This window comes from Caretta caretta, chromosome 5 (genome assembly GCF_965140235.1).
Source record: "Caretta caretta isolate rCarCar2 chromosome 5, rCarCar1.hap1, whole genome shotgun sequence".
In the NCBI taxonomy this organism is placed as follows: Eukaryota; Metazoa; Chordata; order Testudines; family Cheloniidae; genus Caretta; species Caretta caretta.
This window is the reverse complement of record NC_134210.1, coordinates 1,330,644-1,343,279: the sequence shown is the minus strand read 5'-3', so window position 1 is coordinate 1,343,279 and position 12,636 is coordinate 1,330,644. Positions and strand designations below refer to the sequence as shown.

General features: G+C 54.4%; 1 protein-coding gene across 1 annotated transcript in view; it reads left to right on the top strand.

Moving 5' to 3' along the window:
• Positions 1-10,563, top strand: part of LOC125629295 (sialic acid-binding Ig-like lectin 15) — a 29,806-nt gene extending 19,243 nt beyond the window's left edge. The window contains exons 4-6 of the mRNA XM_075128305.1: positions 6,349-6,567; positions 7,156-7,197; positions 7,884-10,563. Of these exons, the coding sequence (XP_074984406.1) occupies positions 6,349-6,567; positions 7,156-7,197; positions 7,884-7,927 (305 nt within the window). The 3' untranslated portion in view covers positions 7,928-10,563. The remainder of the gene's footprint in view (positions 1-6,348; positions 6,568-7,155; positions 7,198-7,883) is intronic.
• The last annotated feature ends 2,073 nt before the right edge of the window (positions 10,564-12,636 follow it).

Below are 12,636 nucleotides of genomic sequence, written 5' to 3'. Positions count from 1 at the left end.
GTGTCAGTGGGTCGTTGTATGTGTCTGGGCAGCTGTGTAAGGGCAGAGGGTGTGTCTGGGTGGGTGTGCAAGGGCCGTGTATGAGAGCGGGTGTGCGAGGCTAGGTGGGGTCTGTGACACCGTGATCTCTGCACCACCCTGTGCCATTCGCCCACTCGTGCCCCGCACTGGTGCTGCCCCCTGCAGACTGGTTCTTCGCACCCCTGACCACAGCAGGGCGCGGGGCTGAGCTGGGGACTTTGCTCTGCTCATGGCTGGAATGAGACTAAATGCCCCCCCCAGCTCCCCATGGGCTCGTGGGGCCAGGCCGGGTCTGTCTGGGCTCAGCAGCTGGGCTGGCCCGGGGGCGCCCCCAGAGTGTGTGCCAGGGATGGTGCTATGGGGGGCTGGGCTGGGTCTCTCCCTGGGCAGTCGGGCCTAGCTCCCGTGTCTAACCCGCTTCCTTCTCCCAGGGAGCCGGCAGCCCCGGTGGGCCTCACCCAGGATGCACCTTGCACAGGTAGAAGCCGGGCATGGCCCTGGGCCAGCTGCATGGGGCTGGGGGTCGGGGGGGGGGCACAGGTAGCATTCCAGGCCAATGGCACCTCGCCACACCTCTTGTGGGCAGGCATGGGGGGCTGGGGAGGGCGTGTGGGACATTGGGGGTGGGGGCATGGGGGGCTGGGGAGGGTGTGTGGGACATTAGAATCATAGAATCATAGAATATCAGGGTTGGAAGGGACCTCAGGAGGTCATCTAGTCCAACCCCCTGCTCAAAGCAGGACCAATCCCCAACTAAACCATCCCAGCCAGGGCTTTGTCAAGCCTGACCTTAAAAACTTCTAAGGAAGGAGATTCCACCACCTCCCTAGGTAACGCATTCCAGTGTTTCACCACACTCCTAGTGAAAAAGTTTTTCCTAATATCCAACCTAAACCTCCCCCACTGCAACTTGAGACCATTACTCCTTGTCCTGTCCTCTTCCACCACTGAGAATAGTCTAGAACCATCCTCTCTGGAACCACCTCTCAGGTAGTTGAAAGCAGCTATCAAATCCCCCCTCATTCTTCTCTTCTGCAGGCTAAACAATCCCAGCTCCCTCAGCCTCTCCTCATAAGTCATGTGTTCTAGACCCCTAATCATTTTTGTTGCCCTTCGCTGGACTCCCTCCAATTTATCCACATCCTTCTTGTAGTGTGGGGCCCAAAACTGGACACAGTACTCCAGATGAGACCTCACCAATGTCGAATAGAGGGGGACAATCACGTCCCTCGATCTGCTCGCTATGCCCCTACTTATACATCCCAAAATGCCATTGGCCTTCTTGGCAACAAGGGCACACTGCTGACTCATATCCAGCTTCTCGTCCACTGTAACCCCTAGGTCCTTTTCCGCAGAACTGCTGCCGAGCCATTCGGTCCCTAGTCTGTAGCGGTGCATTGGGTTCTTCCGTCCTAAGTGCAGGACCCTGCACTTATCCTTATTGAACCTCATCAGATTTCTTTTGGCCCAATCCTCCAATTTGTCTAGGTCCCTCTGTATCCTATCCCTCCCCTCCAGCGTATCTACCACTCCTCCCAGTTTAGTATCATCTGCAAATTTGCTGAGAGTGCAATCCACACCATCCTCCAGATCATTTATGAAGATATTGAACAAAACCGGCCCCAGGACCGACTCCTGGGGCACTCCGCTTGACACCGGCTACCAACTAGACATGGAGCCATTGATCACTACCCGTTGAGCCCGACAATCTAGCCAGCTTTCTACCCACCTTATTGTGCATTCATCCAGCCCATACTTCCTTAACTTGCTGACAAGAATACTGTGGGAGACCGTGTCAAAAGCTTTGCTAAAGTCAAGAAACAATACATCCACTGCTTTCCCTTCATCCACAGAACCAGTAATCTCATCATAGAAGGCGATTAGATTAGTCAGGCATGACTTGCCCTTGGTGAATCCATGCTGACTGTTCCTGATCACTTTCCTCTCATGTAAATGCTTCAGGATTGATTCTTTGAGGACCTGCTCCATGATTTTTCCGGGGACTGAGGTGAGGCTGACTGGCCTGTAGTTCCCAGGATCCTCCTTCTTCCCTTTTTTAAAGATTGGCACTACATTAGCCTTTTTCCAGTCATCCGGGACTTCCCCCGTTCGCCACGAGTTTTCAAAGATAATGGCCAATGGCTCTGCAATCACAGCCGCCAATTCCTTCAGCACTCTCGGATGCAACTCGTCCGGCCCCATGGACTTGTGCACGTCCAGCTTTTCTAAATAGCCCCTAACCACCTCTTTCTCCACAGAGGGCTGGCCCTCTATTCCCCATGTTGTGATGCCCAGTGCAGTAGTCTGGGAGCTGACCTTGTTCGTGAAGACAGAGGCAAAAAAAGCATTGAGTACATTAGCTTTTTCCACATCCTCTGTCACTAGTTTGCCTCCCTCATTCAGTAAGGGGCCCACACATTCCTTGGCTTTCTTCTTGTTGCCAACATACCTGAAGAAACCCTTCTTGTTACTCTTGACATCTCTCGCTAGCTGCAGCTCCAGGTGCGATTTGACCCTCCTGATAACATTCCTACACGCCCGAGCAATATTTTTATACTCTTCCCTGGTCATATGTCCAACCTTCCACTTCTTGTAAGCTTCTTTTTTATGTTTAAGATCCGCTAAGATTTCACCATTAAGCCAAGCTGGTCGCCTGCCATATTTACTATTCTTTCGACACATCGGGATGGTTTGTCCCTGTAACCTCAACAGGGATTCCTTGAAATTCCATTGAGGGTGGTGGGGGCATGGAGGGCTGGGGAGGGCATGGGGGACATTGGGGGTGGGGGCATGGGTGGAAGGGGCTGGGGAGGGTGTGTGGGACATTGGGGGTGGTGGGGGCATGTGGAGGACTGGGGAGGGTGCGGGGGACATTGGGGGGGATGGGTGAGGGGGGCATACCAAGTATCTGCCGATCAGACCTCTCTTTTCAAGTGATTCCCCTCCCCCCCGCAGAAGTACCAAACAATTAGTAACTTTAAAAAACAAAATATTTTGGCATCAAAACTTGCTCCCCCCGCCCCCGGCAACCAATCTGAATGAGCCAGGCAGGCCCAGCCCCCTGCACAGCCCCCAACCCCCAGCGCAAGTCAAAAGGGCCTTCACCAAACGCGGCAGGTTTGACCAGCTGCCCCATTGCCATGTGTGTGTCGTGCATCCCTGGGGAGCTGCATGGAGCCAGGTGTCACCTCCCTGTTGCCCCAGGGTGCAAAGGGCACCGAGGGCTGCCCAGCCCTGCCCCCCCTTCCCCCCACACACAAATGAAGCCGTTCCCTGCCTGTACATAAGAACGGCCAGACTGGGTCAGACCAAGGATCCATCTAGCCCTGTGTCCGGGCTGCCGACAGTGCCCGTGCCCGGTGCCCCGGAGGGAGTGCCCAGGACAGGTGACCCATCCCCGGTCACCCATTCTCAATCGCACAGCAGTCAGAGGTTTAGGGACACCCGGAGCATGGGGTTGCATTCCTGACCATCTTGCCTAGTAGCCACTGATGGACCTGTCCTCCAGGAACCAATGGAGGCAATGGAGCCTGGTGCAGGGAGGTCAGTCCCCAGAGCAAGGGGCCAGCCAGGGGCAATGGGGCATGGCATGGCAGGGGCGGCCCCGTTCCACCCAGCCCAGTGCACGGGCACTATTTACAAACCAGCAGCTGCCGGATGCACACTGGCCCGCCCGGCCCTGTGCTGTCAGCATGCCCTTCCCCTCGGGGGCTGGCCCATGCCACGCCACACAGCCCCCCTGCCCAACACAAGCACCCCCCCAAACTCCCTATGGCAAGAGCCCCCCTGGACCCGCTATGCCCAGTGCCCCCCAGGCCTCCTCCACAAATGCACAGCACCCTGCAGAACACCAGCCCTGCCCAGCACCCTCCCCACCCACAGCCCCACCACAAGTGCCCAGCACCCCCACAGAACCCCCAATCCCTAGTGCCCCAACAGCACATCTTCCCTGCCCCCTCACAGCCCAGCACACCCCCCCCAGACCCCTAAGAGACCCCTTCCCCCACGCCCTGCCTCCCGGCCGCACTCCCCGGCCCTCTGGGAGGAGACTGTGTCAGCCGGGCTGAGCCAACAGCACAGCCAGGGCTGGTCCGGGGGCGGGGAATCGCTCCGGACCCTCGGGAGTGGTGCGATCAGCCAGGCCAGGACCTGCCCCAGCCGGGCCCCCTCAAGACGCCTTGCCTGGAGGGGCCCAGCCAAGCCCCCTGCATTGTCCCCCCAGCTGAGACTGGCCAGGCTTCTGCCCCAGTCCCAGGAAGCTCAGCGCCGGGGAGACAGGTGGGGCCCCACAGGCGGTGGGAAGCAGAGACTGGCCGGAGCTGGAGGTGCCCTGGGGTCTGGCCGGGGGCAGAGAGGAGCCGACAGGCGAAGCCAGGGAGTGGAGAAGAGCCCTTGGCCAGCCGGTGGGCAGGCCGAGAGGAGCAGTGATGGGGGGGGGGCAGCGGGCTGGCGGGGTCTCAGGGCACAGTGCGAGTGGAGCAGGCCGGGACCCCTTCTGAGCATGGGCCTGGCTCCATGGTGCCACTGGCACCATTGTAAACCCGGGACTGCCAGGAACTTAGTCTTTTACGAACCCAGCTATACGTTCGGCCTTCACAACATCCCCTGGCAAGGAGTTCCACCAGTTGACTGTGTGAAGTATTTCCTTATGTTTGTTCTAAACCTGCTGCCTATTAATTTCATTGGGTACGCCTGGTTCTAGTGTTATGTAAAGGAGTAAATAACGCTTCCCTGTTCACTTTCTCCACCCCAGTCATGATTTTATAGACCTCTGTCGTATATCACCCCTTAGTCGTCTCTTTTCCAAGCTGAAAAGTCCCAGTCTGATTAATCTCTCCTCATACGGAAGCTGTTCCAAACCCCTCATCATTTTCGTTGCCCTTTTCTGAACCTTTTCCAATTCCAATAGATCTTTTTTGAGATGAGGGGACCACATCTGCACGCAGTATTCAAGCTGTGGGCGTACCATGGATTTATATTGAGGCAACATGATATTTTCTGCCTTATTCTCTATCCCCTTCTTAATGATTCCCAGCATTCTGTTCACTGTTTTGACTGCTGTTGCGCATTGAGTGGATGTTTGCAGAGAACTATCCACAATGACTCCAAGATCTTTCTTGAGTGGTAATAGCTAATTTAGATGCCGTCACTTGCTATGGCTAGTTGGGATGATGGTTTCCAATGTGCATTACTTTGCATTTATCAACATTGAATTTCATCTGCCATTTTGTTGCCCAGTCACCCAGGTTTGAGAGATCCTTTTGTAGCTCTTCACAGTCTGCCTGGGGCTAAACTATCCTGAGTAGTTTTGTATCATCTGCAAACTTTGCCACCTCACTGTTAACCCCTTTTTCTAGATCATTTATGAATGTTGGACAGCAGGGGTCCCAGGACAGATCCCTGGGGGGCCCCGCTATTTATCTCTCTCCACTGTGAAAACTGACCATTTTTTCTACCCTTTGTTTCCTCTCTTTTATCCAGTTACTGATCCCAGAGAAGACTTTCCCTCTTATCCCATGACAGCTCACTTTGCTTAAGAACTTTTGGTGAGGGACCTTGTCAGAGGCTTTCTCAAAGTCCAAGTACACTATGTCCACCCTGGTCCACATGTTTGACCCCCTCAAAGAATTGTAATAGCTTGGGGAGGCATGATTTCCCCTTACAAAAACCATGTTAACTCTTCCACAACAAACTGCGTTAATCTCTGTGTCTGATCATTCCGTTCTTTACTAAGGTTTCAACCAGCTTGCCCAGTACTGAGGTCAGGCTTACCGGCCTGTAATTGCCAGGATCCCCTCTGGAGCCTTTTTTAAAAATCATTTGTTACTTTAGCTATCCACCAGGCATCTGGTACAGAAGCTGATTTAAATGATCGGTTAAATACCACAGTTAGTCGTCCTGCAGTTTCACATTTGAGTTCCTGCAGAACTCTTGGGTGATCCCCTCTGGTCCTGGTGATTTATATCCATTTGTTCCAAAACCTCCTCTAATGACACCTCAGTCTGCGGCAGTTCCTCAGATTTGTCACCTAAAAAGAATGGCTCAGGTGTGGGAATCCCCCTCATCCTCTGCAGTGGAGACTGATGCAAAGAATTCATTCAGCTTCTCCACAGTGGCCTTGTCTTCCTTGAGTCTCCTTTAGCACCTCCAGCGTCCAGTGGCCCAATTAATAGTTTGCCAGGCCTCCTGCTTCTGATTTACTTACAAAATTTTTGGCTGTTAGTTTTTGTGTCTTTAGCTCGATGCTCATCACCTGCTTTCTTGGCCCCATTACACTCACACACGTGCCTTCCCGGAGTTCATGCTCCTTTCTCTTTTCCTCACCAGAAGGAAGGGAGAGCGTAGGGAGAGCTCAGCCCGGTGAGGCCGATACCTGCTTTCCCTGCCAGCCACCTGCTCATGCCAATGGGCGGCCTCCTGCCCAGGCCCTGCCCCAGCCTGGGCCCAGCTCCCCTGTAAGGCAGCTGCCTCTGTCTCCAGCAGAGGACCCAGACAGCTGCACCTACGCAGATCTGACCTTCCCCAGCCCTGGGGCCGGCAGGAGAGGTGAGTGGACGAGCCGGGCAGGGGAAGGATCCCAGACTATCCCTGCTCCACGCCATTCTGCACAGGGCTGGTTCCCCACCCAGCCCCGCAGCCCTGTGCTCCTGTGCACCAACCCCCAGCCCAGCCCTGCGGCCCCAGACCAGGGTGTGTGCTGACCTGGCACCGGCCCTGTGCCCTGCACACCCCTCCCATGGCTCTACCAGCGATGGCCCACATGGACCAGGCATGCCCCTCCCGACCCAGCCATGCGCTCTCTGCGCCCCTCGCTAGGCCAGGGCTGGCAGACGCTGGCATGGAGCTGAGCCTCTGAGCTTTGGGCTGGGTGACTCAGGGCAAACAGCAGCTTCCGGGGTGTTGGAGGGGGATCCCGCTTCCCCTGCTGTGCGGGGACCCAGGCCCTGTGAGCGCGGGGGGCTGGAGTGGGAGCAGCTGGCATGGCAGTGTGTGCTTCTCCCGCAGCAGTGGGCCCCAGGTGGGGGCTTGTTGGGGGAGCATGGCCCTGGGGAGGGGCAGACCCAGAGGGAGGCAGGGTGTGGGGGGCCTTTCCCTGGCGCGCCTGTCCTGCTAACCATGGCTCCTCTGCCTCAGGTCCCCAGCCCGCAGCCCAGAGCCCCCCAGAGCCAGCAGAAGGTAAGTGGCGCTTCTGGCCTCGGTGGACCGGCCTGGTGGGGGCACCCGGAGACGAGTGTCCGCCGGGGGGAGAGCCTGGCCAGTGGCCTGGGTCACGCTGACTGCCCCCAGAGTCCCCTTGCAGGAGATTCGCTGGTTTCCTGTGGCCCTGCTGGGCACCATCCCCCGAGGGCAGCCGTGCCCTGGGGCTTGGGCTCCAGCGCCGTGTCTGTCTCCGGGCACCCAGGGCCTGAGAGGGGAGCCCCCTCGCCACGCGTTACCAGCGGGAGCTCTGCACACCATCCGAATGACCCCACACCACCTGGGGGTAGGGACACTCACCGCCATGGCCCTGACAGACCCCTCCTTCCCCACACACAGGCCTGGTGGGAGGCAGCCCCAGCAAGTCACCCCATGGGGGCAGGCGGGGGGAGCTGTGGTTCAGCGTTGCTGTGTGGTTATTAAACACCAGAGGCGGCTGGGTGAGGGGTCCCTGTATAAACAGCCCCTGCGCCCCACCCCAGAGGGGCCGCATCTCTGCACCGGGCGAGGGGTCCCTGTGTAAACAGCCCCTGCGCCCCACCCCAGAGGGGCCGCATCTCCGCACCAAGCGAGGGGCCCCTCTATAAGCAGACCTGGTGCCCTCACCCCAGTGTTGGGCAAGGGGTCCCAGGACCCTTTGCTAACTCATTCAGGTCTCTCTGCAGAGGTCACCTATTGTGAGCTGATGCCATACAGGGGACCCAGGTGAGCTGTCCATCCCGGGACCCTCCCTGCCCCGTTCCCTCTGGAGTCACTGCACAAGGCACTGGAGCCTGGAGCAACCCACCTCAGCGAAACGACACTCAGCAGCCTTCCCCTGGGGCTGTGAGCACAGCTGCCCTCCCTCCCTGACATGTTCTTCTGTACCAGACACGGGCCAGCTACAGAGCTTGCTTCTACACCAGCTGTGTTCAGCATCAGGTACCTTGCTCTGCCATGGATCGCTGAGGGTAGCTTCAATAAGGTGTGATACACACCGCTGCCTATTGACCAGACAGTACGATGCAGTTTAGCATCCCCTCACATCTCCCCCTTTGAGCTCTACGGTCCTCCCCTTTACCGTAGTTACACGATCATCTCTAATTCCACGACTCGAACACATGGTGGCTCGCTCGTCAGGCTGTCCACTAGTTACAGTGAGTGACTGTGGCTGGTTTGTTTCAAATAAATTGGTTAGTCTCTAAGGTGCCACAAGTACTCCTTTTCTTTTTGAGAATACAGACTAACACGGCTGTTCCTCTGAAACTAGTAACAGGATAAAAACCCTAGTTTATTCCAAATAACTTAAATCCTGCTGCAGGGCACTGTGGCCCTCTGCTCGTCACTGGTTGTTCTGGAATATCAAATGAGCACAAGTGCACTTCAGTGTCAGTAACCCTGTGACACATTATGTCTGTCAAGTACATTATCTCCATACACCTGGAGAAACAGGCCGCTATGACCAGATAGTGATGTCCTCTGAACTTGAATAAATCCGCAGCTAATCTCTTCCAAGGTCTCTCGGGTAGGGACGTTTGTACACTGTGTGATTCAGCATTGTCTCTTAGAGGTGATTTGTACTGGGTCTCCTTTCAAAAGTCCAACATCACCAAATAGTCCATCGAGTTCTTCCACCTTTCTCACTAGGTCCATCATGGTTGCCACGCTGTGGCTGAGAAGGTTGTTGGTCTTCGATCCTTTGACCACATGCACAGTGAATGCGCAGCCTTTGTCTCTAAGATGAACTGGCCCATGCACTTCAGAACACCTCCAGGGCTAGTCAGAGCTGGGCCAGGTGATGTCAGCTCTGGGAGGGGTTGAAGGTGATTGTATGTCCCTTCTCAGAGGACTGTGACATCAGCTCCTGAGTCACTTTAAAAGTCAATAGTCTTGCCAGGAATATTCAGGTTCAGTCTCCAGGCAGGTGCGGTGTCATCACAAGTGACAGATCCCAGAAACAGCTCTTGATTGCTGGTAATGCCAGCCAACTCCCTGACTGCTTTGGTGCAGCCAACAACTCCAGAATGTCCATATTTCATGCATTGATTACACTGTGTGCCTCTGGCTGGACATGCCTCATCTCTAGGGATATGATGTTTTCCATCCCTTCTGCACATAGGCTGGAATTTGTTCCTCTTAGCCAGGGAGTTCTCTCTCCTTGCCTTGGGGGGTTTATAATAACTTTTAACACTGAAGTGCTTTTTATAGCTTTAAAGCTAGTTTCCGGTTTTTCAAGTCGCTCCTGCCTTTCGTTCTGTTGCTGGACTAGTTCAGCCTGCTTTGCTATCTGTACAGCTGTGTGTAGGGTTAAATCTCTGTTCAGCTATAGCTGCTGTGAAAAGTTTTTATCTGTTAACCCAGTAACCAGCCTGTCTCTGATATTTTCATGTTTTGTTTTTCCCAAATCAGAGTTTTCAGCCAATGCACGCAGAGCTCTTATAAAACAGTCTGCATTTCCCCTTGCTCCTTGAAGTCTGTGGTGAAAACATGATCTTTCATAAACCACATTTCTCTGAGGTATAAAGTATGAATCAAACATAGCCAGAACCTTTTTATAGTCATCTTTGTGACTGTCTTCAGGAAAGTCAAAGGATTTAAAGATGTCCTTTGCAGGCTTCCCCAGAGCATAAATTTAAAAAGATGTCTGTATATCTTCAGCGTTTTTGTGGAGTTCGTTTGCAGTTCAAAATCTTGCAATATATTGCATCCAGTCTGTCCACTGGGAAGGTTTGTCAAAGCTGAAGTTCTGGAGCACTGAAAAGTGGCATGTTGATGAAATCCTGCAACCTTTGTTTCTGTTCTTAGTTTACTTCCAACACCACGCCATGTTCCTCTGTGCCCGATACCGGCTGGTGACAGAGCTTGCTTATAGACCAGCTGTGTTCGTCATGAGATCCTTTAAAGCTCCGCCAGGTATGGCTGAGGATCATTTAAATAAGGTATTATATACACAGCACCACCGCGTGGCTGAACACTATCATGCAGTTTAACATCCTATTTAACTCCTATGACCCAAAACACCCTTGCATTTGTTGCCGGCACCCAGTGCCGAGAGGCTGAACAACAGCTTGAGTTGGTTCGTTACCCGGTGTGCTACACCCAATAATCACAACGGGGTGGAGAAGCAGAAAAGTTTATTTGCAGCTGCAAAAAGGTACAGGGAGAATAAAATCTCAAATCCTGCACAACAGAGCAGGAAGTTACACAGGCTTTTATACATCCTTTTTCCCAGCATACTTATCCAATAGCAAGCTGCCCCAAGTATCCATATAGCCAGCCAATCCAGTTCCCAGCTAGTTCCCTGATTCTCTGTATCATTTGTTAAACTATACATAAAGCTGCTTTATTCAGCATTGTTCTTCCATATCTCCCCTGTTTGGCCTTGCTTAGTTTCAGGCAGTCTGACTCTGCAACATATTGTTGCAGATTCTTAGCATAACTGCTGCGAGTGCCTCCAGGCGGGGGGGCCAAGGACACTTGGGCCTAGTACGCAGAGCTGCTGCGAGTGCCTCCAGGCAGGAGGGGGGGCCAAGGACACCTGGGCCTAGTGCGAGGGGGCTTCATCGACACTCGTGGTCTTCCATCCCCTCGAGTTACCTAGTGGCCATGCCCCAGTGTCCCCAACACATTCACACCCTACACACCACTGTGATCATCTGTGTATGACATATACCATGGGGGCATCATCTGAAAACTAATAACCTGGCGGTCAATAACATCATGGAGAAATGTCGGTAGCTCCAGTGCATGTAAAGTCATGAATTCCCTCTGTACAATGTTATTAGCACGTGTTCAAAATGGGCAGCCCTGCCAAGGCCAAAGGTTGTCAAACAAGCCTATCCCCAGCAAAGGAATGTGTGTTTACCACCATTTACACATGTAGTGAACAAGGTCTTCCAGACAGCAGGAGGAGGAGAGGGCTGGGAATGGAACAATCTGCATTTCAGCAAACTCAAGTAAGGGAAGAAATAGTCCAGAGCTCCCTTCCCCACCACACTCCATGTCGCCTTCCTCACAGCTTGAATAAACTTTACTTTGAGGGTAACCTGCAGAAGAATCCACTTCAAAGGTTCACTGAACGATAAAAGCAAGAGGCAGAGAACCCCCAGTTCTCTCTCTTTCACCTAAGAAGACAAAGGCCACAGCACCTTTGGTCTCCTGGGAGAGATCCGGCCTGAGGAGTGGGTCCATCACCATCTTGCTGGAAGATGGGGGGAGAAGACCAGCTTAAACAAAGCCTGGAACCAAAACTTGCTAGGTTACGTTTCAGACTTTCAGATGCATGTTTTCACTTTTATTTGCTGGTAACTTTAACTCTTATACTTGAATTCACTTCAAATCCTGTCTTCTTTTGTTTTGTTTTGAATCCAAACCAGCTCAGTGCTGTGTTTGAACTGAACTGTTTGGTAGCTCTGTTAAACTAATAAACTGCTGAATATTGACTCCTTACAGGGCCAATGAACCTTAGTTTCCCTCTGATTGTTCCAGGAGAGGGCTGGCCATTTTAGACCACACGTTTTGGGGGAAACTCGGGCTGGCGAAAGCGTGGATCCCCTCAGCTGTTAACGCCGGCTGGTGGAGGCCAGTGGGAACCTGGTCTTGCGGCAGGCTCCGGGATCCAAAGCCAGACAGAGCCACAGTGGCACAGCAGTGAGAGGTGCTCACGGTCACAGGGTAAGAGGTTCCACAGCCCCAGAACCTGACCACGCCCCATTACCCCCATCCCCGCTCAGGGAGCGGTGCCTGGGCAGGGGCCTGTGGCTACGGCTCAGTCCCCGCTGTGGAGGCCCACAAGTGGTTCACTACCCTGTGTCCGGCGCGCATCAGGCCTGACGTACTCCCCACACCTAACACACTGGGTCCTTCAACCAGGGGGCTCTGGGCTGGGCCCGAGGGGTTTGGAGGGCAGGAGGGTGGGAGGGCTCCGGCTGAGGGTCTGGGCTGCAGGGTGGGTCCGGGGATGAGAGGTTTGGGGTGCAGGACGGGGCTCTGGGCTAGGGCCGAGGGGTTTGGAGTGCAGGAGGGGGTGCGGGCTCCAGCTGGGGGTGTGGGCTCTGGGGTGGGTCCGGGGATGAGAGGTTCGGGAGAGGGCTCAGGGCTGCAACAGGGGGTTGTGGTGTTGTGGGGTGTGATGGTGCTGCCCGTGGGAGCCAGCTGAGGTCACTCAGTCAGGGTGATCCGCAAACAGAGCGGATCAGACAAACCCCAAACGCTGGGGGATATTCCAATACTGGGATTTACCCAGCCAGCCCAAACCAGCTTCTCTAGCCCCTCCCTGGGTGCTCAGACGTCCACACAACGCAGTTCCCTTAAAGTACCAGCCTCCGGCCTCCATCCAGACACACACGTCAAACAGAGGATGATAAACTCTGAAAATCTTATTTCATCATTGAAAAGAAAAGGTTCCCCTGACCCCAAAGGACCAAGCCCCAGGTCAAA